Source organism: Kogia breviceps, chromosome 20 (genome assembly GCF_026419965.1).
Source record: "Kogia breviceps isolate mKogBre1 chromosome 20, mKogBre1 haplotype 1, whole genome shotgun sequence".
NCBI lineage: Eukaryota > Metazoa > Chordata > Mammalia > Artiodactyla > Physeteridae > Kogia > Kogia breviceps.
In genome coordinates, this window is record NC_081329.1 from 10,279,770 (window position 1) to 10,306,870 (window position 27,101).

A 27,101-nucleotide genomic window follows, 5' to 3' on the forward strand; every position below is an offset into this window, starting at 1 on the left:
GTTCGTGCCCTGGTCCGGGAAGATCCCACATGCCGCGGAGCAACTAAGCCCGTGAGCCATGGCCGCTGAGCCTGCGCGTCCGGAGCCTGTGCTCCGCAACGGGAGAGGCCACAGCAGTGAGAGGTCCGCATACCGCAAAAAAAAAGAAAAAAAAAAAAAAAAAACAAAAAACTTTCCAATAAAGCTTGTCAAATTATATTAGTAATTACCACAGCTTTACCGAATCTGTTCTGGTTACTGGGAAATTTTTTTTTTTCTTTCTGAATCTTCAGTTCACTTTGAATAGGTTAAATTACCAAGTACCTGGACCTATACGTGAATTTTAGTACAATTAAAAGTAAGGTTCTGTGGTCAGAATTTGCAGTGGAGGCATTTTTGTCCCAGTCACGCCTCCATCTACGAGGGAATGTCTTCAGTTTCGAGCCCTGGGCCCAGCTGCTTAGAGGCAACCCAGCTCCTTTACGTACTGTAACTGCAGGGCCCTATTTTATGGTACATGTGACGCAGGTCAGGGATGTGTGGCATTAGAAAACGAACTGGCCCACAACATGTGGATGAGTTCTATGACCTCGCGAGAGAAGAGCTTGGACGCCCAGGCCAAAGAGCACTTGAGGACTCACGGTGGCTTCCTCGTCGTCATTCTCTCAGAAAACTTGTTAGTGGGTTTTAGAAGAAACCCACAGTTCTTTTTTTAAACACCGCAGTGACAAAAGTATATAATAAAGCGTTCGCATCAGTTGTGATCTCATTTCTTCTCCCAGATGGAGTAACTCATAGGAAATAAGGAAATTGCTGAGTAAGGGTTTTAAAAGCCTTGCGATAGAAGTCATTCTCTAAAGAGGAACTAAAATAAAACTGCTGTCCCCACGCTCCCCACCCTTCCCGGGGGGAGGAGCCTTTGCCGGTGCTCCGATGCCGTGCCCGGGACCCTCCTGTCGAAGAGAAGCCGTGAGTGGTAGCTGCTGGCCCAGCTCAGTGGACCGGGAACTCTGTGTAGACAGGACGCCATGCTTCCTGGAGAATGGATCGTAACCCAGTAGCACACCAACGTATTTAAACCCTAACACAGATGGGGAAGCTTAAGACACAGACATCCTACGGGAGCGAACAAGCTCTCCAATGAGAAGCCAGGAGCACAGCCAGGTATGGGGCTCCCTGCACGTCGCCAAGACCCTTGATTTACTTACGACCCTGTCACTTTCTGCTTCATCCTTGATGTTGCTTTAAATATGGAAATTATCAGCTAAGGTTCAAAACCACGATTAGGAAGGATCTCTGTTTCCATTTCCCTGATTTTTCTCACCCTTTTCCAGTTCAGCTGTAGGTGCTGAGTTCCTCACGTCTTCCAGGTGCACAAGGCACCGTGTGAGCACCCACATATGTCCACACCCTGGGAGAAGAGCGCACCAAGCTCCCTGCCAGGCAGGCTCACCTCCTCTCAACCAGCATCGTCGCCGGACGGGGTCCGACCAGACACCGCCTGAGCATCTCCAAATCGCCTTTGCCACCCACTGTGCATTTATTTCCATAACTGTAACTGTCCCTCCGTATCTCTCCTTCTTCCCAGATCCTTTCAGACAACGTCTCCTAGGCACGGTCTTGAAAGTGGGGACCCCACTAACACGACCCCAGTTCAACGTGCCACGTACACACCTTTCCCTTTGGATGTTCCTCCTGGAATAGGATGATAGCACAGTCAAGAGGGCCAATAACAGCCCCTCAGATTCAGGCAACTCAATAATTCCTGAGCCGAGGGCTCTTTATCTCAACGAGCAAAAAGTGTTACTTGAAAATGGTATCACTGCACTTTCCTTAAATAGAGACATCTCCCTAAAAATTAGGTTTCTCAGAGAAGTACAATAATAGCACCCAAAGGCAGGGGCTTGTTAGCCCCAGGGCTCAGGGTGATGCGGCCGTTTACCCCATATCACCTCCCTCCCAGGCGTAAAACCCAGAGCTGATTTTCCTACTGTTCCTTCTCCCCTTATCACCACGCTCCCCAAAACACCAGATTTCCCGATTCCTGATTCCCTAAACTAGTGGTCTCCATGATTTTGCACAAGCACCCCTTAGAAAACCTTCGAAGAACTAGTAGAGCATTGCAAATGGTTAAATTCCTAGGGAAGCGTAATGACTGCCATTCAATGAAACTGTTACCCTGTTCCTTTCAACGTATCCAGTAGACTCGCAATGACCATATCCTTTCAGCGGCCACCATCCTCCGAGCTGTCTGCTGTGACCGAGCAGACGGACCCCACGGAGGGACCGTGCTCCTGGCAGCGGGCAAGGAGTGACCCCTGAGCTCTTTTCAAAACACATGAACCAGAGGCCGTTAGAAATTTCACACCGTTACTTTAACTCCTTCAACTCCTAATTCCACTCCACTTACCCCAAAGAATTCCATCCTAAAGTAATATATTGTATGCTTCAAAGTGTTTATTGATCATCACTTCATTCTCCCTGCAACCAAGATATGTATGTGAGTTAAAATAAGACATCCTGTGACCATGAGGTTCCAAGTGTTTTACACAGATATTGCAAATTTCTATTCATAATTTTAAACATAAAAAGGAAACTTTTACCACTTCATGACAGAGCTCTTTTTTTTTTTTTTTTAGATGTTGGGGGTAGGAGTTTATTAATTTGTTTATTTATTTTTGGCTGGGTTGGGTCTTCGTTTCTGTGCGAGGGCTTTCTCTAGTTGCGGCGAGCGGGGGCCACTCTTCATCGCGGTGCGCGGGCCTCTCACTATGGCGGCCTCTCCCGTTGCGGAGCACAGGCTCCAGGCGCGCGGGCTCGGTAGTTGTGGCTCACGGGCCTAGTGGTTCTGCGGCACGTGGGATCCTCCCAGGCCAGGGCTCGAACCCGGGTCCCTGCATTGGCAGACAGACTCTCAACCACTGCGCCACCAGGGATGCCTGAGCTCTTTTCTTTAATGTTTCCTCAAATAAATATGACTTCTTGCTGGACTGAAACTGAGTCCAGCACCATTTCTGTTCTCTATTTTGTTTGCCAAGATGTAAGCATGAGAAGCCTTTTTCACACAGAGGCTCCAGCCACTGATTCCTGCAAAATGCTACAGCAAAACGCACACTGATCTTCCACCCAAAACCACTCTTAATGATCCACCGGACGACAATCTGAGAGGTCCTCCTCTGGTTTGGTGGAAAAGGAAGGACTCAGGACCACCTGACCTGCACCAGGACGTGTTCCCCAGTCCCTAGGGTCATCTCTCTCCCCTCCCACCAGCATCCCGAGTGTCCCCCCGAGACGGGCGCACTCTCTCCCCACAGGTCTTTGCAGGGGCCACGGCAGCGGCTCTAGAGGACAGAGGTGGGACGAGAACACTGCGGAGTGGGGCCCCTTGACCTCAGGACAAGTTTTAGGGAAAAAGGGAACTTATGTCCTATTGTGTGTTTCACTGTGTTCTGTCTGTAATGCAGGGTCCATGCAGACGTCTAACACTCACACACGGGAGGGAGACTGTCCACCACAGTCACTAAGATGCCTGATTCAAGAATCAAAGCGGCTGGGCTTCCCTGGTGGCGCAGTGGTTGAGAGTCCGCCTGCCGATGCGGGGGACGCGGGGTTCGTGCCCCGGTCCGGGAGGATCCCACGTGCCGCGGAGCGGCTGGGCCCGTGAGCCGTGGCCGCTGCGCCTGCACGTCCGGAGCCTGCGCTCCGCAACGGGAGAGGCCACAACAGTGAGAGGCCCGCGTACCGCAAAAAAACAAGTACAAAAACAAACAAACAAAAAAAAAAACAAAGAGAGGCTGCACTTCATGCCCAGAAAGCAGTTTGTTCTGAAAATCAGAATAATCGTTCAGGAAGAAAACCTCCTGCAGGTCAGTCAGTTGATGCGGGGATCAAAAGGGACGGTTATATCTTAGAAACGTACGTTATCCCTTGAGCGTTTGGAGCAACTTTAGAAGGCAACGAAGAAAGAAAATGCAAGAAAAGAAAACGTCGTTAGAAACTCCAGGAGCAAGAAGCTGTTTCTTTCTCAAAAAGAAAACAATCAAGGTGCACCAGTCGGCAGAGCCGTGGAAAATATCGGCGGTCGGAGAATAATGCAAACACATACGTGTATTTTGTGTCTTCAGCTTATAGAAAAAGCAAAAAAATTAACTACAATTTCTAAACAGAACTTAAATGGACTCAACCTTGACAAATGCTGGCTGGTGAAATGAAATGAGACAGTAAGTAAATTGAGAGTTGCTAATGTCTCCACATCACAGAATGGGTGTCAAGTGACACCACCGGAGCGGCTGGAGTAAGAAAGAAGGTGGGGATTATCCATTAAAGCTAAGGACTCAGCAAAGAGAAGAAACTAAAAGGAGTAACTTGATTATAGGGAGAGAAGGGGAAGACGGGGTAAATAGCTAATAACAGCTAGAGTAGATTAACTAGGAGACATGGAAATCATCTGTGAAGGCACGAAAACAAAGAAACAGTAAAAAGTGAGTTACACAGTGAAATTTCCGTCTGATACTATAATGATGGATACACATCATTACACATTTGTCCAAACCCACAGAATGTCCAACCCCAAGAGTGAACCGTGGACTCTGGGCGATGGTGACGTGTCAGTGCAGGTTCATCAGTTGTAACAAATGCACAGCCGGAGGGGATGTTAATGATGCGGGGGGCTGTGCATGGCGGGGCAAGGGGTATACAGGAAATCTCTGCGCCTTCCTCTCGATGCTTCTGGGAACCAAACACTGCTCTTAAAAAAATAAAGTGTACTTAAAAACAAAAAACATCTAGTTACAACTGATTCTCCCGGGGCTTCGGCTGAAAGAGGTAGGTAAGCCCCTACTGCTTTTGATTATAATCCTTCTGTACTGCTTGCCCATACTTTAAGTATATGCAAGTGTTACTTTAAGACATATGGAAAGATATATATTAAAATTAAATAGTTTTAAAATTTTTATTATATAACAAACCTGAGAAGCAAGAATAAGGAGACAGAGTTGAGCTTTTCCTCCTAAAGGAAATTCTTCACTATTGTTTCAAAGCTTCTACAGAAAGGAAAAATGTAGTCCTGAGTTTTTATTTGAAGGAAATACTAAGACTTCCAATACAGGCAACACCTGGTTAGATCATCCTGCCTTCTCTCCTCTCCCAGCACCCACCAGCCTCGGGCCAGAGCCACCCATTCACCCTGAACCAGCTTTGAAGCCTTGGGCACTCACAGCTCCGACCTCTGGGTCCCTCATCTTTACAGCAGATTGATGACAGAGAAACGGCCTGTGCTTTGCTTTTCTTGTGGGGTCCTGTCTGGTTGTGGTATCAGGGTGATGCTGCTGGCCTCAGAAGATGAGTCTGGAAGTGTTCCCACTACCTGCATTTTTTGGAAGGTTTTAAGAAGACCTGGTTTAGTTTTTCTTTGACTATATGGGAGAATTCAGCCACGAAGCCATCTGCTCCTGGGCTTTTCTTTGCTGGTAGGTTTATTTTTGTTTTCTTTATTTTTCTGCAGTACGCGGGCCTCTCACCGTTGTGGCCTCTCCCATTGCGGAGCACAGGCTCCGGACGCGCAGGCTCAGCGGCCATGGCTCACGGGCCCAGGCGCTCCGCGGCACGTGGGATCTTCCCGGACCGGGGCACGAACCCGCGTTCCCTGCATCGGCAGGCGGACTCTCAACCACTGCGCCACCAGGGAAGCCCTGCTGGTAGGATTTTGATTTTTGATTCAATCTCCTTATTGTTAATGGTCTCATCAAGCTATTCTTGATTCAGTCCTGATAGATTGTATGTTTTTAAGAATTTATCCATTTTTTTCTAGGTCATCCAACTTTTTGGCATAGAATTGTTTTTAAAAAATCCCTAACAGTCCTCTTATGTCTAGGCGTCCGTCGTACCGTCTCCTTTTTCATTTCTGCTTTTACCTACTTGAGTCTCCCCTTTTTTACCTGCTGGTCTAGCTAAGGGCTTGTCAAGAGCGGAACCACCGTCTTGGTGGCACTGTGGACTCAGTCCCCACGGCACCCACCCCACTGGCTCAGGAGAGGACCAAGAACCCACACTGTCTCTACACTGAGTTTTGAAAATAATGATCACAGTACAAGTAACCTGGATAGAGGCTTGATGAATAATTAAACCTAACGAACTACAGAGGAAGAGAAATTGATGTTTAAACTGAATAACCGGGATTATCTATTCCAATTCCATCCACTTAGAGAGTGTGAAACCAGAGCCAAGTGAGGCTGATGAGGCTGTGCTCACATAATCTCGGCTGATTAGGGGAAAGGGCGACACTAAAAGGAGTGAGGGGCTAGCATGTATGTTAGCCGGCAGCAGACGTGCTAGTAAATAAGCTCTACGTGGAAAGCGCAAGTCAACGTAACCATCATGCAGAGAGGTGACTGGGCTTCCCTGGTGGCGCAGTGGTTGAGAGTCCGCCTGCCGATGCGGGGGACACGGGTTCGTGCCCCGGTCCGGGAGGATCCCACGTGCCGCGGAGCGGCTGGGCCCGTGAGCCGTGGCCGCTGAGCCTGCGCGTCCGGAGCCTGTGCTCCGCAACGGGAGAGGCCACCACAGTGAGAGGCCCGCGTACCGCAAAAAAAAAAAAAAAAAAAAAAAAAGAAGAGGTGACTGATTTCAGCGCTTGGAAGACACCCAGCCGTCTTCAGTACAGAGCCTCCAACCCCTCCATCCCCCCACGCCACACCCCCGATCCGAGAGCCGGCCCGTGGAAGCACGTGGATGCGCCAACCGAGAGCAGCAGGTCTGTGCTGAGATGCGGCTGCGGATGCACTTGGGAAAGAGCAGACCCTGCACAGCCCTGCAGGGGCCAGACCCGCCATGAGGCCAACCAGGAAAGCTAAGAGAGCCCCACCACCCTGTCCACTCGCTGTCTCCCTGATGGGCATGAGAAGTCAGGCTTATCCCACACCCCGCAAAACCATCAAGATCAAAACCTTGAGAGAATCCTGGAAGCATGTTTTTCGAAAATTCCAAGTTAAACCTATGAACTTCAGATGTATCTGAGGACAAGCTGTTCTGTTCTTTCTTTTTTTTTTTTTTTTTTTTTTTTTTTGCGGTACACGGACCTCTCACCGCTGTGGCCTCTCCCATTGCGGAGCACAGGCTCCGGACGCGCAGGCTCAGCAGCCATGGCTCACGGGCCCAACCGCTCCGCGGCACGTGGGATCCTCCCGGACCGGGGCACGAACCCGCATCCCCCGCATCGGCAAGCGGAACTCTCAACCACTGCGCCACCAGGGAAGCCCTGTTATTTCTAATTTAACATAAATACTCAAAAATAGCTTTTTATATCAATAAAAATAAAAGATGTTCTAATCAAAAAAATCCTAGAGAATGTTAGATTTTAAAGAAGCCAGGGGCCGAGAAGCGGGGCAGCCGTCGGTGGGGAGCCTAGCCGAAAGAAGGGCCCACATGTCGGTCCAGGCCCCCTGCCACCCTGGCCTTCTTTCCCCCAGGCCTCAGTAACCTCAATGTCACTTGGATCTTCACAGCCCCATGTGAGGTGAGAAATTATCTTCATCCCCACTTCACTAATAAGTTACTGAAGCCCAGAGAGGCTAATGTCACGGTCAAGTGCACTCAGCCAGCTCTGGTCCTCACTCCCCACCACCGCTCCAGGTGGTCACCGCTCCAGCAGAGCTGTAGGGCGCAGCCTCGAGGAAGCCTGGTGCGCTGGCCCTGCTGGCCTAAAGTACACAGAACAGATTCCGCCTCTGACCACGCAGTGAACTCGACGCAGAGCCCCGGGAGCCGCACACAGCTTCCCACCAGCCTCAGCACCGTCTAGATTCTGAGAAAAACATGAATCCAAAACGGGGAAATCAAAGACACACAGTCTTAACTCAAAGACGTCTGATGTGAGATGCAGCAGTGCATGACGGTAAACGCCCCCAGCCGGGGGGCCACTCCACCTGGTGAGTCAGCCTCGAGCAGCTCGGGTGCTGAAGGAGGTGCGTCCAAGCTAGTCACGGGCATCGTCCTTAGGAACCTTAGGAATCTGCCAGAATATCCCATCAGCCAGTAAAACACGGTGAGACAACTTTCAGAACAACATGCCTAAGACCCAGTGTGAAGTAAATCTCATGTAACTGCACCATTGCCAATCCATAGAGGAAACTATTCCTTTAAAGAAAGCTCCTAGCGGGGTGTTTCCTAGTATATTTTTGTAAATCCAGCCAATCATTAGATGATAACTGGTTAGCTGGATTCAGGTATCTTATATAAGATGCCTTCTGAATGTTATGAGATGAGAACTAACTACTAAAGGACACCGAATGGTCAGAGTTGAGGGAAGGAAGCGTTTATAGGCGTCAGTTCCAAGAAGAAAGGGGTTTTGGAGTTAGACTGAAAAGAGGAACGGACACAGACCAAGAAAGAAAAATAACACAAGAAACAGGCTGATAACGGATTCTCCAGGTGGGTGGTATGTCATGTGCAAAGGACCGGTGGCAGGCGACAGTAAGACAACAACAGGGAATTGGAGCAGCACATTGGGGCAAACGTTCCATAAAGGCTCACAATGGAAACCCTCGGAAAGGGGACATTTTGCAGAAAGCCTTGAGAGCCAGAAAGGAGAAATTTGGATTTGACAAAAGGCAACAGAAAACAGCATGCAAAGAAGTGACATGATAAAAATGGCTTTAGAAAGATTATCCCAGCAGCTGTGTGTAGGATGGTTTCAAGCTGAGAGAGACTGGAGGCGGGTGGGGGGGGGGGAGTTCTGTAAGAACGTTCTCCTAATTCAAGTGCAGTGTGGCGAGGGTGCGGCCAGGCACAGCGCCCAGGGGACAGGAACAAGGAATTCTGGGCCCGTCCTCAGTTTCCCCATCTGTGAAATGTGAGGCTTCACCAGAGGACATGTCAACTGGAGCAGTTTTTGGTGCAACAAGTTTTCTGTTCTCCATGATCCAAAACGTCCAGATGGGCTGGATGTGACCATGGATTCAGGGAGAAGGGAAAAAGTAAATTCTAACCTGCACGTCTAAACAGCAAGGCCTGGTTTGGCAAGTTAAAGTTCTTGCATCTTTTTAGTGTCTTAAAATTCTCTTAAATACATGAAACTGCATCCGTTCTAACAGAAAACAGATCAGAGACCTCTCCCAAGCAGGAGGTTAATGGTCTCCAACCTCAGGGGCTGGAACTGCACCTCCGCAGGCTCAGGCCAGAAACCTTAGTTAATCCTTGCCACCTACACCCCTTTCCTCGGGCCTGGAAGACTCCCAGCTCTGCTCCTGATTCCTGTTTATTCTTCCCAGAACCAGAAACGCCACTTCTGTCCCCAGGCTCCAGGCTGCTGGCCATGGGTCAGAGGACCAGTATCTGGGCACAGCTGTCCTCAAAGCTGAATCAGAATCGTGAGCACGAAAACACTTTTAGTATATGATTGCTGTATATTTATTTAATATTTATCTCCCTCCACAGACTCTTATCCAGCATCGTCCTTCTCATTTATTTACTAAAATATACATAATGGCGAGCAGTTTTGGCACCTTGGGAGTTTACAAGAAAACACATCGAATGAATGAATGATTCATCAGTAATAAATACTAAATTAACGTCCTCGTTTGTATCCACCACATACGCACCCTAAAGTTATTTTCCAAACGATATATGATCAGCAAGTTTCTAGAAATTCACCCAGTTACCCAGATGATTACGACTTGCTGGGGTGACTTACAGACGATTAAAAACATGTTTCCTGGAGGGGACAGGGGGCACCCCTTCAATCCCCTCTGCTCTGAGCACTCATGATTCCTCCGAGGGGATGGAGGGTGCTAACTGCACCCTTTCTAACCAGTTTCACCCGCTGCCCCAAAAGGCGCGGGCGCTCAGGACGGATGGCATGTGGGGAAGCCGCACCCCCCCCCCGGGTCTTCGTAGCTCTCGGGTCACCACCCTACTGACCGTGCCGGTCCCTGACTTTTCAACCAGGGCTCTGTCCCTTCCTTCAAGGTCCAGCGAGGCCTGTCGGCACAAAGTCCAAGGAGCGCCGCTCAGTGGAATCGGGAAGATGAGCGGCAGCTGGATACGACGCGATGATGCAATCGCAGGCGCCCCGCGGGTCGCCGTGAGCGCAGAGGGGCTGCAAGCATGAGGGCGTCTCCCCCAGCGGCTGCAGTGCTGGCTCAGAAACACTGAGGGACGCCCCTCGCGCCCCCCCCCAGGACCACCCCTCGCGCCCCCGCCAGGACCACCCCTCACGCCCCCCCCCCCCCGAGGAACACTCCTCCCGCAGGAGTAAGCGAAGCCAGCTCCCCCCTCCCACTCGGGAACGAAGCCTCCCCCACGGGGAGGACGTGGCTGAGCAGGCAGGGTCCGCATCCTTCAAACAGCACGTGGAGGACACGTGGTGCTGCTTCCGTGAATCTCCGGGTCTCGAACGCCCGTCTCCTCACAGTTACACAGACCGGCTGTCGCCCCTCACTTGCGGTAGACCCTAAAACACACCCTGCGTTCTCGACACAAAATTTTTTGCAAGACGTCAAGCAAAATAATGATTATTTATCTCGTTTTATTATCTTGGATCATGAGAGGACACACAAGCCTGCTTAAGAAGCAGATAAAGCTCCACCTGCTGCACTGATAAACTCTTTACACCTACAACATTGCAGCGGAGGAATAAAGAACTCAGAGAAGCTTCTGAGCTGGTGCATGGCTCGCCCTCTGGTTACATCCGTCCTCTCTCTTCACTCTCTTTCTGGGTTCATTTACTGCCCGGGCACCTCCCACCTTCCCCGGCAGCCTCCCCGGGGACTTCTGACTCCCTGAGAATCTGTCTGTGATCTCCAAACACCTTTAGCGGCACCTGGTATCTTAACAGAAACTCTAGACTCTTCTGTCCTAGAAGGAGATGTTGTCCAGGCCTACTTAGGATTAAGCAGCCTTCATTCTTCCTAGGGATTGAATGCCCCCAGTTCCTGACAGACAAAGCTGAATTATAAAACAAATCGTGGCTACCTTAGCCCAGAAGTAACACTAAAGAAAAACGACAGGATTACAAACGTGCCCGTTGTCTCTCTTCCTCAGAAGGTGCATGTGTAAAGTTCAGGTTCTGGAGGCGAAGTAGGGATCCCGCCAGAGTGGCCACCGTCCTCGCTTCCCCAGGAATGACGGAATGACAAGGTCTGAGGCTACGTGTCTCCTGATGGCCTAACCTCACGCCTCTGCCCCTCATTGCAAAGGCTTCCCAACTTTCCAGGCCTCTGTTCTCATGTCTGCAAGAGAGAGATGATAATACTTGACCCAAATAAGTCAAAAGACTCTCTCCTCTGTACTCTGTGTGTTCTTTCAAGGTGGGGTTTAGGAGCAAACACTGGGTTCACCCGAGCTCCGTGCCACAAAAATCAAGGGATGACCCTGTCCTGGGCTAAGAGAATGCTGCTTCTTAAGGAAAAAATAATACTATTAAGCTTGAAAAAATAAGACGAAGCAGAAATTTAACACTTACTGTAAGAATGAAGGAAGGGAAAGGAATCGCAGAAAAAGCCTCATGTTTTTTAACATTATGATTCAGCTCATTTAAAGTCTTCAGAAGAGCCAAGAATAAGGACCAGTAGGAGGAACAGAGGAGGAGGGGAAAGTGACCCCCCTCATGGATCATCAGGGCCGCGTCAGAAGCCACGCAGCACCTCCGGCAATCGTGCCCCAATGGAAGAGGCCAGCCAGCGCACGAGGAACAAGGAGCTTCTCAGTGACAGGCTGTCATGAGAGCGCATGGCTGATGACACCAGTTTGCTGATGGGACGGGAAGCAGAAACTTTCACCTTCCCAAAGCCCCAAACGGCACAGGCCTGGAGGCAGATATTTTGGAATAGAGCTATTTCCGATCTGGACATTTTTCAGACACTAAATTTAGCCAGCTTCAATTCTTTTTAAAAATGCTATCCCATTAAACCTTTGAAGCAGGAAATCTACATTTATTATAAAGTTGGAACACAAGGTTCTCTGGTCAGCAAGCCCAGGAGGGACTGGATGCCCAGCAACAAAATGCCACCGCACGCGCATTTGGGAAGACTGAAGGATGCAAACCAACAGAGGCCATGAAAATCCAACACTGAAAATGTGTGCTATTTTTAAAATAATAACCCATTTGATAAGTTTTTTTTTTTTAAGTGATGTTTTTTGTTTGTTTGTAGTATGCGGGCCTCTCACTGTCGTGGCCTCTCCCGCCGCGGAGCACAGGCTCCGGACGCGCAGGCTCAGCGGCCACGGCTCACGGGCCCAGCCACTTCGCGGCACGTGGGATCCTCCCGGACCGGGGCACGAACCTGTGTCCCCTGCATCGGCAGGCGGACTCTCAACCACTGCGCCACCAGGGAAGCCCTAAAAAGTGATGTTTTAATTTGCCTTTTTGTTATCATTCACTAGTGGTTCTCATTCTCAAATGCTTACAGACCCCTTCACCAATTTCTTGTTTTTTCCCCATCCACTTTTATGCACACTTGAAAAACCTTTGCATATAAAGGAATTAGCCTGTTTTTCAGGATGAGAAGGACCGCGCTCCGGGCTCACCATGCAGCCTTACTTGGGTGGGCAAAGAGAAGCTCCCACGAGCTCTGGTCGAATCTACTGACCCTTTCCTTTGCTGCTCTTCGCTTGGTTTCCTCTGTTGCCCTTACAAAGCCCTACCTGTGGCACAGTCGGCTGCCCTTTTCCCTGTACTTGGCGAGGTGGCAGCAAAATGAGCCTCGTATTCAAAACTGGCGGGAGGCTCTGGTCACCAGCAGGTTCAAGGTTCACAGAACGTTTGTACCCACTGTATGTGGGTGTCACCACGGAAATCCCTGGAATCTACAAGCATGACCTTATTTGGAAAAGAGGTCTTTTTCAGTTGTGATGAAATTGAGAACCTTGACATGAGGAGAAAATCCTGGATTATCTGAGTGGGTCCTGGGTCCAATGACTAGTATCCTTAGGAGAGAGATTCGAGGTGGACAGAACGGGAGACACAGACGCAGAGGAGATGGCCCGTGAAGACAGGGCAGAGATGGGAGGGATGTGACCTCAAGCCAAGGGAGACGGGTCAGGCTCCAGAAGCTGGAAGAGGCAGGAAGGATCTTTTCCTGGGCCCTCTAGAGGGAACGCAGCTCTGGAATGCCTTGATTTCGGGCTTCTCTTGTTTCTTGTAGTTTTAAGCTCCTGAGTTTGTGGTAATTTGTTACAGCAGCCCTAATACACTAGATACATCCATTAACCCAGTAATTCTGTTTCTAGGAATTTACTAGAGAAAAGTTACACTTTCAGAAAACATCAAAAAAGATATTAATCACAGATTAATAGTCAAAAATTTTTGCAAGCAACTTAAACATCGAGCAATAGGGGAATGGCTGAAAAACGCTGCATACTGGAATATTATACTTCAATTAAAATCAAACTGTCAAAGAATATTTTGAAAATTTGGGCAAGTTCTCAGAAAAGAATATAAAGTAAAAAAAAAAAAAAAAAAAAAAACAACCCAGGACAGTTCCCACTTTGGGTTTAAAGAATAAGAAGACACACCTGTAATTATTTCTAGGTCACGGAATTATTGGTGACTTGCATGTCATTAATTTGTGCTTCTCTATAATTTCTAAATATTTAGCAGATTAGATGACCAGGAAAGAAAAGCAAAGAAACATGTATGAAAGCACCCCAACCAGCCCCCAATTCACCACAGCTACGACAGAACAAAATATATCACAGGAGAGAAGAGTCTCCCAAAGTGGAATAAATATAACAAAGAGAAGATCTGGTAGCCAAGGAAATGCGTTACTGAGTCTGTCAGTAAAGCACTGACCTCCGGGTTTTGCCTAATTTTGTTTCCCGGAAAAACACTGAATGCTTTCCAAAGCATATCCTAACCCTAGAAGAGAGAAAACCTGTAAAGGATGGAACAGAGCCAAAGAATGGGCTGTGCGCATTGCCCACAATTAATAACCTGAGTCGTCTCTGGGGACACTGCTAGACGTCTGACACCGTGGACCTTGATTGTACCCAATGTCCCTATGTGGGTGTCTCTTTTAAAAGCATAAGCATGTTGTAGCATGACACGAGATACTATATCTCTCACCTTCCTCCCAGTTTGGACTCCAGTGCTCAACTGGGGAAAGGCCGGGCAAGGGTTTCCCCTTTGGGTCACGGGATAAGACTGCGTATGTCTGCCTGGCCCACTGCCACCCCCAGCCCAGGTGCCCCGCACGCCTCAGGCTGAAACGGAGCAGCCCCGGGGATGCTCCACCTCTCAGAGCAAGGCAGGGACTAAACGCTGAGGGATGGCCGGGGGAGGCTTCCGCATCCCTGCCGCAGGGCTCCTACCTTCCTGAAGCTTCTTCAGCCTCCCCTCGGCCGAGAGCTGGTCCAGGTCCAGCCAGTGGGGTCCGTCGTGCTAAAGATAGCGGGACTTTGTTTCTGTGACTTGAGAACCCTGACATGTGAATTGCATCAGACAATGGCTGTGTGGATAACTGATCAAAGGTGGACTAGTTACAGCGGGTCTAGTGGGGTCATCACAAGGTGTTTCTCTGTCCTGTTCGCTTCACAACAGCTCTGCAATCCTTTACTGCACGGGTGCATAAAGATTCCTTTAAGACATTATTAGATTACAGAAATGTTATGTTGTGCTCCAGGCAATTTATAAATTCACAACAGCCATGTAATGGACACTATTGGTAGATACCCAGCCAGCCATCCCCCCTCCTGATTCCTAAGGGAAATCAGCTTCTCCCCGGGGGTCACCCTCCTCTGCGTGGCCTCAGGGGCACCAGGCACAGCCTGAGGGGCGGCTTAAGATGAACCTAAACCCAAACAATGATCCCATCCTTCTCGCCGTAACCGGTCAGGCATGACGGGATCGGAGGTAAAGACTTCTGGAGACGTTCTAGGGAAGGTCTCTTCACTCCATTCGTGAAACAAGGGAGGCCTCGCCAAACAGTCAGCTGATCACGAACCCTTTCCTCTTCCTTCCCACCTCCCTTGAGGTGCGGGTGCTCCCAGGCCACCCCCGCGTGGCCCCCCAGCTCTTCCCTCTCCCGATTGGATGAGGATGATGGTGGAGGGGCCACCAGACAGAAAGAGCCCGGTTACAGGATGGCCACTTGGGGCACCAAGAAAACCTGTCCTGACTTGACATGACCGAGAAGCCAACTTGTGCCACGTTACCCCACAAATGCTTCAGGGGGTCTTTGATACAGCAGCTATCGGACCCCACAGAGGGGCGCGCCCTCGACATACGGGGAGCGCAGGCACGGGCCGTGCGAGGGCCCCAACGCCAAGCCTCCCAGGCCAGCTGCTCTGGGAACCGCACAGAGGGAGCAGCGAGGCTGGGCCTCAAGAGGGGACTCAGCCACGCGGGCGGCAGGTGGCGCTGGGTGGCGCAGACTGCTCTGGGACGAGGCCTGGATCCCGAGCAAGGTGCTGACGCCACTGGGTGACACCCCCCTCCCCGCCCCCCCCCCCCTGGCTTCTGGGTCCTTCCAGACTCCCTGCTGTGTGCCCCGCACGGCAGCTTCAGGGAAGAGACGAGGGTGCGCTGCCTGCTGGTTGGTACCCTGGTTCCTTCACCTAACGGAATACAGACCCCCCTCTGTAGTATTAAACATTTAATCTTCGTCTTTTTAATGGCTGCGTATTTTTTTACGATGCTATATCGTAATGAATTTATCCACTCTCCAGTTACTGCTATTTTCCAATATTTTACTGGGGAACAAAACTGGAGTGAACATCTGTTTAGCTGATTTCCTGTAAATTCATGATTATTCCCTTAGGATACGTTCCCAGAAGTGAAATTGCTGGGACTAGGTATATGCAAAAGAAGATTTTTTTTTTTTTTTTAATGGAGTGCCTGCTGTGACTTTTAATGAAATACCATTGGAGAAAGAAGCAAGTGGATGAGTTGAAGACTAAGAATTACTGTTTGGTTGCTTTAAAGAGCTGTATAACCCATCTCTCACAACAAAAATAAAACTTTGAGCCTAACCATAGTAATAATCTAGACAATGATGTTGTAGATGCAGGAATGCTATCCAACGGTCACAGTGGAAGCTTGACGGTACAACATTCGACTGTTTCTGGAAAACGTCTAAATTATCTATAATATGGATTCATTATTCAGTTTTTAATCGAATCAGAAAACAGATGTGCAGAAATTTATTTAGAGACTGTCAAAATATTACAAAGAATGTCAGAAAATGGAAATTATTTTTAAAGAGCCCAAAGTTGCATAAAACAAGCAAATCCACTGACGTGCTTGTGAGGTGTCCTGTCTTGGTGAGACTCACACAACTTGGAGAAGCAAGAGGTAGATAAAGCCCGCCCGTAACTCAGGAACCCTTCTCGAGTGTGCAAAGGGTCATCTGCTTATGGATCTACTTATCCACTCGAATGTTTATTGAGGGATATGATCTAAAATGCTACGGTGGGAATTGTGAGGTTGCCAAATCCGTCCGTTCCCTGTTTCTCCTGGCGGGAGCAGGAACAGGGTCGGCCCAGGGACCCCAGCGGCTGAGCAGTGGCATCCAGGGTCTGGGAACATGCAGTCTGAGGTCTGCGAGGATAAATACGAGGAAAACGTAGAAAAGGAAAACCAGTGCTGGTGAGAGAGCGTCTTCCCCACCAAGCAAGGGCAGTGGCGAGTCTGGTAAGCCCCGCGGGGAGCGGCGTGTCCTTCACGTGCCCGTCCGTTCAAAGCAGCTCACAGGCAGGCCCAGGGCTGGGAAGGGCAGGCTACCCTCCTGAAAGGCAGGACCAGCCGGGGGTCCCCTCTGGGGCACGTGAGGGTCACCCCCATCGCAAGCGCATAGGGAGGGCACTGGGCCTTCTGATGGCATCAGGAGGAGCTGCTGAAATAGCTCCTGTGCCCCCAGGGGCTGGAGCTCTGCGCCCCGTCAGGCGGGGTGGATGGCGAGGAAGCGGGGACAGCGGCGGGGACGCGTCTGCTCCAGCGGCCTTGACCTAGGCTGAGACACTTGGTTTACATGAAAGCATGGTGGGAAATAAGATACATGTGACCTGAGAGATCCGAGTTTTCCCCGAGACACACAACTCGAACCCACATATAAATGCTAATCTGAAGTAGACCAGAGGGAGGTCCAGAGCTCAGAGCCCGTCTCCCGAATCCACAGTTTCCCATCTGGTCACGGAGGGAACGCAGAAATAGGAGGAAAAGGTCACTGCACCTCTTACGGGTTGCCTGTGTATGTTTTGCTTTCCTTCAAAGTCTACTGTAATCATGACAAACACTTCTGTGTTTTGCGTAGCTGACGTATATGATCTAACCCAACCCCTCTATACAAAGTCAACCGCGAGAGCATCCTTTACGATTCAGCGCTCGGGAAAAATCTTTTCTTCACTGAAAAGCGAGTATTCCATGTCCAGCCCACAAGGGAACCAAGCGAGGGCCTGTGTCTTCTGGTTTTGTTGAGTTGGCTTCCAGGAAACTCTGACTCAAAATCGATGCCCAGAGGACGATGTTGGCCCTGTGGTTACCGTATTTGTTTGCTCTGATTGCCTATTTCTACTTCATGTCATTTCCTGGACCTTGTCCTTTTGTCAGTGAGTCAAAAAACTTTTTGGAAAGAGGTGGCAAAACAGATACATAAGAAAGGAAAAGAAGACTGGAAATAGTAAATACCTAAGTTTTATGGGAATTTGGAGAGTGGCTTGATTACGTCCAATGCGGGATGGCCCAAACTGGGCCCCAATTTCATTTCTTCATGATCAAAATAGTGGACACATGTTGGGCATTGACTATGTACGCTGTTCTAACTGCCTTACTCTCATCGATTCATTTAATCCTCCTGACAACACTACCAGGTTAATATTGGATCTGTCCCTCATTTAGTGATGAAGGACAAAAATATAATGAGGGCAAATAAACTGCCAGGGCCATGCAGCCACCCAGGCTGTCTGACTCCAGAACCCTCACCCTCACTCCTAATCACTACCTACGTGGCCAGTATAAAAAGCTGCTGGTTGGCATGGTACAAAACTAGTAGGACAAATTTCCAGTAGGCACAAGAGGATAATTTTACGTTGCCTGGCTTAAAATGTGTACTCCATGGGTGCTAGGAGATCACTTCAATATTTTTTTCTTTTGCGCAGCGTATGGCACATGTTTTAAAGATAACGACCACTTAGATTTACGAAGTTACTTTTTAACAAATTTTGCTACAATTTTATGCAAGGGCTGGTTTCAAGTACTTATTCCTTTTTAACAAAAATTACTTTTTTTTTTCCTGTGGATACACACAAAAAGCCATACCAGACAAAAGTGTCACGGGATGATCGATCAATGTCACCCCCGCAATGAGAGCTTCAAAGAGGAAATTTTTCAGGAAAGTAAAAACCTTTACATCCCATTGGGTGGTCAGGACAGAAACCCACGGTAATGACAGTTTCAAGCCCTACCTGACTCTGGACCTCAGTGACGTCATAGGACCAAGTGCGTCCGTCCACGGCCCTGCTGTCCACACGTGGCCCGGCCCTGCCATCCTGGGTACTGGCTTCCCAGGATGGACAGGCCACCCCGCCCCAGGCTGCATGTGATGGACCTACATCCTTTTAGATTTACCTCCTAAAACTCTCCATTCTTGGCTGAGAGGAAACGCCGTGCTCTTCCCAGAGGCGTGTGGGGTCCTGACCTCCCTACGCAGCCAGGAGCCCGCCCCCAAGCAGCCACACCCTAGAAGAGGGCAAGGCCGGCTCTCCGAAGAGAGCAGCGTGCAGGTATCCTGCAGGGCCTGGCAGCGCAGACCACCGAAGCCGTCTGCAGTCAGCCTGGTAAGTTCAGCTCCTTGGAGACCCCCTCAAGAAAGAAGATGGTGCAAGAGCAAAGGTCTGGAGAAACTAACCGGGGACACTTCCCAGGAGATGCATTCTCTCAAGAGGAACCACAACTGAAGCTCCTTGTGGGAATGTCGGAACCTCCAGAAATGGGAGACGCCCTCCCGGGCTGAGGGTGAGGGCCCTCGAGGGGCCCAGAGCTGCTGCCTGACGAGGCTCTTCACGGCGGGTGCGGCCAGGGCAGAGGCCCCGCAGAGAAAGGGACAACTGGTCTTACACGCGGATGCCACTGCCTTGGACCAGGAGATTAACACCGGCTCCAAAGCCGCTGTTTGTCACTGGTGTTAAGCCCTGGAAGGGAAGGGTGCTGTAAAGGTAAAGGCTCTCCTAACGGCAGATGCAGGATTTAGGGGGGAATCTGCACCCCCCAACCATACCCGTCGACGCCAAAGCCCTCATGCTTAGCTCCCCGTAAACGAGAGTGTCTGCCATGAATAAACTGGAAGCTACCGTGCTCAGTCTTTGTGACACACATGCCCGGAAGACAACGACACCTACTTTAAAAGCTGGCGATCTGCTGGAAATATGGTTACATGATAAAAAACAACTTGTATGTAAAGCTGTGGTTGATCAGAATGGTTTTTAACTGCAGAGAATGCGTTGCCCGCTAACTTCCTGTTGGGTGGCCCATAATTCTTTTATAACCAACATGCTGCCAATGTTTTAAATATGACTCCCATCTGGCCAAAATGATGAATCATAGTTATTTTTATTGTATCCAGTGAATGACCGTGGCATATCCATTCCAAGGGTCAATAAATAATACATTTAATTAATTTCCCTTTAAAATCTATGATCAAAGTGTGTATCACTCAACTCCTTGAGTGACTGAGAAATCATGAAGTTTCTCCTCAAATATAAAAGAACTACAGCGTTTCTTCAGTTTCATCATGTAGGCACACGATGGAAGACACTGTTAAAAACACAGGTAACAAATCCTGTAACAAGCTTTAAAATGTTAGAATTTAGTTTCAGAATTGGTTGGATGCTGGGTATCCGAAATCGAATGTGATTTAAATTGTGCAAAGTGCTTTTTCACTTTTAGTACTTAATGGGAAATTTCCACCAATTTCAAAAATGAAGTAGACGAAAATAGGAGAAGCAATAGACTGCCATAGGAGGACGTGTTTATGTCACTGGGGAGGAATCATGCAAAGCAATCTGAATTCTATAAAAATAAGACATATCGTTATTAATTCGCCTACAACACAAGAAACCTAAGGCACAAACACATTGGTGAATAAGTACATGTTTACGTCCATCTCCAGCCACTTTGGATAGTTATACTGTAAGCGGAAGGAAAGGGAATAAATGATTACCCGCGTGGAAACTCGAATAGGATAGAATGCATATTGCAGAAAACATCTTTGTGGTGCGAAAACTTAAATTCCTTCAACACTTTGGATTATCTACAGAGCATTCATTTTGCTCCTTAACCTAAAATGTAACCTGCAGATATGACGTGATAGATCGCTAGGGTAAGTCATCCAATGCTTATCGATTTCTTAACCAAGAACAGAGGAAATTAGGAACAGAAGGGCACGAGGGGGCAGGAGGGGCTCGCAGACACAAAGCAGGCCTCCCTTGACGGGGGATCACAGAGGAGAAACACCCCTCCCCCCCCATCGATGGAACTCCTGACCTGGGACGGGACTCGAAAGTGCTGGCGGGAAGGGGCTGCGTGCTTCAGGACAGGACTATTTCTTCTTACTGTTTTCATTCACTGGGTCCATACCTCTCCCAGCCCAGACGTGCCTGAGCAGAGACTGTTCCCCACAGCCTGCTGGTCCTGCCTCCAGATGTGGGGTGTAACATATTCTAATTTGTTCCCTTCCAAGCAATGAGAAAGTCACACCATCTAAAAGGAAGTGGTACACACACTCTACAATTACTATCAGAGCTAAATCTGTGAGTCACCCAGCCACCTGCACAAGACAATTTGGCTACTGGAAAATCCTGATTAATGACATTTTTTTTTTTAAACACCAGAGTAACAGCTTGACCTGCCAAGAATTACCATTTTTTTCATCGTTTCACCATTTTTTGCCGTGGTTACCTATTACCTTTTGCAGAGAATGTAAAGGAAGTAAAATGAAAAGGGTGTTGTAACGCACATTAACCTCAAATCCAAATGTTGTTCCTTCCAAGGTGTTGGGGGAGGGGAGACGACTCTGTGGTGTCGGCTTTGAGACAGAGAAAGAGTCCTTTTGGATGAGGCTGTGGGCTCTCTCAGGCCATGCTGAGATGCCAGGGGGGTTTCTGATAACTAATACAATCGATTCTCATCTGCAAGCAAGAGTCCTCCTTAAGTCATGGATTACCAGGCCCGCGAGTTCCAATCAGACACACCGTCCAAGAGGACACACGAGCTGGTTACCGTGAGCAAAGCCCCAAGACCCCCGGCGCTGAGGCCCCTCGGGAAAGTCCTAGGCTGAAGTCCTCCTCAGATGGCAGAATAAGCAGGTGCGCTTTACATTTCCGGCTCCAAAACCACCCGCAGCCCGTGCTGGCAGAATTAATCGCAGGAAGGACTCGCTGCCGATCGCTTTATTTGTGATCGATCCGAGCCAGCCACGCCGGCAAGTCCCGAATTCCGAATCCGGAGCCCGGCCGAGTCGCCATTCACCGGGGAAGCGACACCCAGGCGGCCGGACCACGTTCCGGCGAAGCGCGGGCGCCGGAGAAGCGGCTCCCGAGTTTCCGACGCAGGTCGCCCCCCGGAGCTGGTTCTCGCCGCTCCCCGCCGGCGAACCCGCGGGCCCCGACCCCACCCCCGACTCTTGGCGCAGCCCCCGCCGGGTCTCGTCCACTCCGCTCCGCGTCTCTGGGCGCCGCACGCGGGAGCCGGGGGCCGGGCGCCGGGCGCCCAGCTGGCCCGCCCGGCGGCCCCCGTGCCCGCCGCTCCCGCCCCTCGCCGCCCAGGCTGTAATAACGACAGCCTCCTTATTTCTCCTGCTACCGTCAGCGAGCGAGCCCAGAACGGCAACAGCCGCTGCCGGGGGAGGCTTGGTTACAGAATCCTGCGCCGGGTAGCGGCTCGCTTAGCAACCGCCCCGAAAAAGCCCCCGCGCTCCGCTCCCACTCGGAGAGCCGGAGGCCGCCCTCCCGACGCGCTCCTCCAGCCACCCCCGGGCGCCGCGCCCCGGCGCCAGTGACCCCTCCCGCCGCCCGGCCGCGCGCCCCCCGCGACCCCCGCGCCGAGCCCGGGCTCCCGGCGCCTTCCTCGCGTTCCCAGGGGCGCTCGGCGTCCCCGCCTGCGCCGGGCGGGGGGAGGGGGCGCAGTTTGCTGCCTGCCGCCCCCATCCCCTCGCGGTGCCCAGCCGGAGCCCGGCGCGCAGCCCCTCGGCGGCCGGCGCTTCCTCCCGGGTCCCCGCGGGTCCCCCGGCTTGCCGGGCCGGGCGGAGAATGTCACCCCTCCGCGACGCCCCGCTCTGCGCCCGCTCCCGCTCGCCCCGCAGCTCGGGGTGAGGGAACCCAGTGCACAGGCTGCCCCGGGGTCCCCGCCCCTCACCCAGCCGCCCTCGCGGGGCCCCGGCGGTCCGTCCCGCCGGGCAGCCTTCTCCCCCGCAACTCCCGACGGTTCTCGCGCCCCTAGCCCCGTCCCCGCGCGGCTCCGGTCCCGGTGACTCTCACCTTCCTCAGCGCAGACATCCTCGGGTGCTCCAGTTCAGCAGGTGCGGGGCGACATGGCCCGTCCGCCCGTCAGTTCGCCAGCCCGCGCGTCCCCTCCACCGCCGCCGCTCCAACCCGCTGGAGCCCAGCGCACGGTCGGTCCTCACGGCCGGCGCCTGCGCACTGGGCGCCCGGGGAGGCACCGGCGCACGGGGGGGCGGCCGGCGCGCGGCAGCATCTGGAGAGGGGCCGGGCCCGCGCCTGGGGGAGCGCCAGGCCTCTGCGCTGCGACCCCGGCCCGCGCTTGCGGCCCGGCCGCCTGGCGCGCCTCGCGCGCATGGCCCGGGGAGCGCGCGCACCGCCCGCCCAGCCAACTGTTGCGCGGGGAGCGGCGGGTCACGCGGGGACGGCGGGGGACAGGAGGCGCCCGAGTGGCTCCCGGGGGCAGCGGCCTCACCGCTGCACGCGGAGCAGGTGCTCACGGCGCTGGAAAGTCAGCCCGCGTGTCCCACACGCACCCCGACACCTGGCACAGCGCGGCCCACTCGGGAGCAGGAGTGACACGCGGGCGCATCGTGCGAGGGATTCGTGGACGGGGTAAAGTCTTCCCCGTACTCGGGATGCTCACGCGGCGCAGAGGACGCGGAGAGATGTGTATCCTACTTGTCGGCGAGGGTATCGATGGGCCGCCCCTCCTGCTACCTAAACCGAGCCTCCACCTTTCCATGCGCGCTCCTCCCCGTAGAGAAACATGCCGCCGTGTCTTCGCAGGGAAGAAGGGTCACCACGGCGTCCCCAGGCCCAGGAACAGCGTCTCTCTGTCGGTAAACCTGGGGCGATGGGGTCTGGACGCCTTCGCGCGTCTGCTCCCAGAGCGCAAAGACCACAGCAGCCGGGGGATAAGGAAGGAGAATCGGTTCAGTAGAAATTCTGTTCACGACCTGCAGCGAACTGGAACAATTTAGCGACTTTGGCCACGTTTTGATAGACTGGGATTAAATTCATGGGAATGCCCTTCCGGGGTGGGACTGCCAGGGGGAGGGAAAGTTACCATGGCCTAGCGTGAAGCCGCCGCACCGGTAACTAGAGACCAACTGGCTTCGTTCTTGCTTATCCCTGTGTTTTACCTGACCTTGGGCCGGTCCCAGAGCCCCGGTTTTTAATACATCTGCAAAACGGAGCTTTCCACGTCTCTCACTGGGCTGTTGTGAAGTTTAAATGAGATTAAAGATGTGAAAGCTTCTAGAATAAGAGAAATCACCAAGATGGAAGTTTATAGGAAAATGGGCAGGGATTAGAACAGGAAAAGAGAATCAAGCGACCAAAAATATTTGGGATGAGACTAACCAATCTTTTCCAGAAATTCTAAGATCTTTAAATAAGAGCACTGTCTCCATAATATTTCTTTATATAATTGATCACTCACATTAATCAATTGCAGCTTATCTTCTTGCTTAAATTAATTAATTATCTTCATAGCAGAGTTCCAAATGCTGAGGGAGTGGATACAAGATGAACTAAAGAAACCTGCCCACAATCACATTTCTCCTTAGTGTTTATCTTCCAACTTGTCTCCTCTGTCAAAACCAATGAACTGTGTGTTCCAAACCTCAACCACAAATCGAAGTTCTAGATCAATTTTTTAACTTTAAAATGTACTTTCCCTTTACTTCCCTCCTCTCCATTTTTGTCCTCATCCTTTCACCTTGCTTAAATTAATTAATTAATTTTTTAATTTTTATTTTATATTGGAGTATAGTTGATTTACAATGTTGTGTTAGTTTCAGGTGTACAGCAAAGTGATTTAGATATATACATATATCTATTCTTTTTCATATAGGTTATTACAGAGTATTGAGTAGAGTTCCCTGTCTATACGGTAGGTCCTTGTTGATTTCATCTTTTCATCTTTTAAAAATGCATTTATTTATTCATTCATGAAAGAGCAACAACAAAAATAAGAAAGATGTACTGAGTGCCCGTCATGTCTGTCAAAATGTGAGCAAAACAGAGAAGCTGTCTCTGGCCCCTGGAGCTTCCAGTCTAGAAGGAGAATCATTTTTTTAAAATAGCACAGTAACATATAATTACAAATTATAATTACTTTTCTAAAGGAAAGTAAAGGGTGTTATTGAATGGTTGAAGGGCAACCACACAGCTCTGAGATGAGAGAAGAACCCTTTTTGGGAATCCTCATTAAGTCTTTATCTTCCTCTGGGTTCTCCCACCAGCAGGTCCTGAGACATGAATTTGGGTGCAGGTAGTTTATTTGGGAGGGTGAGGCAGGAAATGAGAAAGGAAGCAGGAAGAGTGAGACAAAGAGGGAGGGGATGTTATTAACATAGATGCTTTACAAAGCTGGCCACCCCTGTGGAGAGTGGGATCTCAATTTGGCTGGGGATCCCCCGAGGGCACGGTGTGGAATGCACCTCAGAATTGCCTGCCTTCAGTAGAAAGGCTGGACATTTTTCCATCTGATCTCTATCTGCCAATGATTGCCTGTTGCTCCCCCCACCCCAGGTTCCTCTGGCACAGTAAGTCCCACAGCTTCAGAGAAAGCCGTGAGGCTGAACTGTAGGGCTTAAGGTGCCCGCAGGTGAGTGCAAGGGTCTCTACAGCAGAACCAGCATGAAATCAGAGGGCCACTTCTACCAGAGCCCTGGAGAAGGAATGGGATTCAGGCAAGAAGAGAGTGGGGCAGGGAAAGGATTTCAAGTAGAAGGAAGAGCAGGCCTGAAGACCCAGGGGAATAACAGAGAAACCAGAACAAAGTGAGAGAGAGAATAGCATGAATGCATCTGGAGAGCAAGTGAGGGGTGTTCAAAGGGCATTTTAAGGACTCTGAGTTGTATCTTATATACAATGAAATTTGACATAAGATTTTTAGCAGGGAAATAAGATGTTCTGCATAGACAATCATGTCATTTGTGGACAAAGACAATTGTATTTCTCCCTTCCCAATTTATATACCTTGTGTTTCCTTTTCATGTCTTACTGCATTAGCTGGGACTTGCAGTACAATGTTGAAAAGTGGTGAGAGGGGCATCCTTGCCTTGTCCCTGACGGTGGTGGGGTGGCATCTAGTTTCTCACCATTAAGTATGATGTTAGCTATAGGTTTTCTGCAGATGTTCTTTATCAAGTTGAAGAAGTTTCCTTCTCTTCCTAGTTTGATGAGAGTTTTATCATGAATTTTGGATTTTATTGGATTTTGTCAAATGTTTTTTCTGCATCTATTGATATGATCATGTGATTTTTCTTCTTTAGCTTGTCAATATGATGGATTACAGTCATTGATTTTTCAATGGCAACAAGATTTTTTTTAAAAGTCATTTTGGCTGCTATGAGGAGAAGAGATGGAGGTGGGGATGGGAGTGAGGAAACAAGAGTGGAATTGGGGAGCTCAATTTAGAAATGCGTGGATAAACCGTAGTGAGAGATGATGAAGACATGAACGAGACAGTGGAAGTAAGAAATGATGCAGGTAGAATACACTTGCTGTGATTTCTTCGATGGGTCATGGGGGAAGAGAGGGAGGAGAGGATGCCAGTGAATCCCAGGTCTCTGCAGCTGGGTAGATGGTGCTTCTGGGAGACCACTGAGCGGATACCGACAAGTGTGCACTGGATCCTGTGACATGAGGTCCTGTGACTTCAGCAAGAGCAGTTACAGTGGAGGGGGATGGAGGCACATATGGGCAACAGAGTCAACCGAAGACGACAAAGTGGAGACTGGCTTTGTCATCAACTCTTTCAAGAAGTTTGAGTGTAAAGGAGATTAAAGGAACAGGGCTGGAGGAAAAGAGATGGTTTCTGGGAAGATCTCGTTGTAAGGTTAGAAAGTCCAGAGCTGCTTGAATACTGTTGGGAAGCTGAAGTAGAGAACGAGGTCAAGTGTGAACTAATCAAGGATACCATTCCGTGTGCACTCCCTCTCTCCCACACCATCTATTGTTAAATAGACTTGATTTTTTAGAGTGGTTTTAGGTTCACAGGAAAATTGAGGAGAAGGTGCAGAGATTTCCTATATGGCCTCTGCCCCTACCCATGCACAGCCCCCGCCCCATTATCAACATCCAAACTAGATGGTCCATGTATTACAACTAATGAACCTATGTTGATGTGTCACTATCACCCAGAGTCCATAGTTTACATTGGGTTCATTCTTGGAGTTGTATATTCTGTGGGTTAGGACAAATGAATAATGACCTGCTTCCACCATTATAACATCATACAGAGTCGTTTCACTGCCCTAAAAATCCTCTGTGTTTCATACCTCCCATCCCAACCCCTGGCAACCACTGATCTTTTTACTGTCTCCATAGTTTTGCCTTTTCCAGAATGTGACAGAGTTGGAATTACATACAGTATGTAGACTTTTCACATTGGCTTCTTGTGCTTAGTGATATGCATTTAAGTTTTCTCCATGTCTTTTCATGGCTTTCGATAGCTCATTTCTTTTTAGCTTTATAATATCCCATTGTCTGGATGCACCACAGTTTCCTTATCCATTCACCTGCTGAAGGACATCTTGGGTGCCTCCAGGTTCTGGCAATTATAAAGCTGCTATAAATATCTGTGTGCAGGATATGGTGTGCACATAAGTTTCCATCTCATTTGGGCAAATACTGGGGAATGAGATTGATGGATCATAGGATAAGACACCACCCAACTGTCTTCCACA

General features: G+C 50.1%; 1 protein-coding gene across 9 annotated transcripts in view; it reads right to left on the minus strand.

The window, feature by feature from the left end:
- DLGAP2 (DLG associated protein 2) overlaps window positions 1–22,632 on the minus strand; it is a 719,273-nt gene extending 696,641 nt beyond the window's left edge. For all 9 annotated transcript variants that reach the window (XR_010838517.1, XR_010838518.1, XM_067022654.1 and 6 more), the window contains exon 1: window positions 22,441–22,632. Coding sequence is in view for 3 of the 9 variants with exons in the window: in XM_067022654.1 (XP_066878755.1) it covers window positions 22,441–22,458 (18 nt within the window). In the remaining 6 variants the exon portion in view is untranslated. The remainder of the gene's footprint in view (window positions 1–22,440) is intronic.
- Between the last annotated feature and the right edge of the window lie 4,469 nt (window positions 22,633–27,101).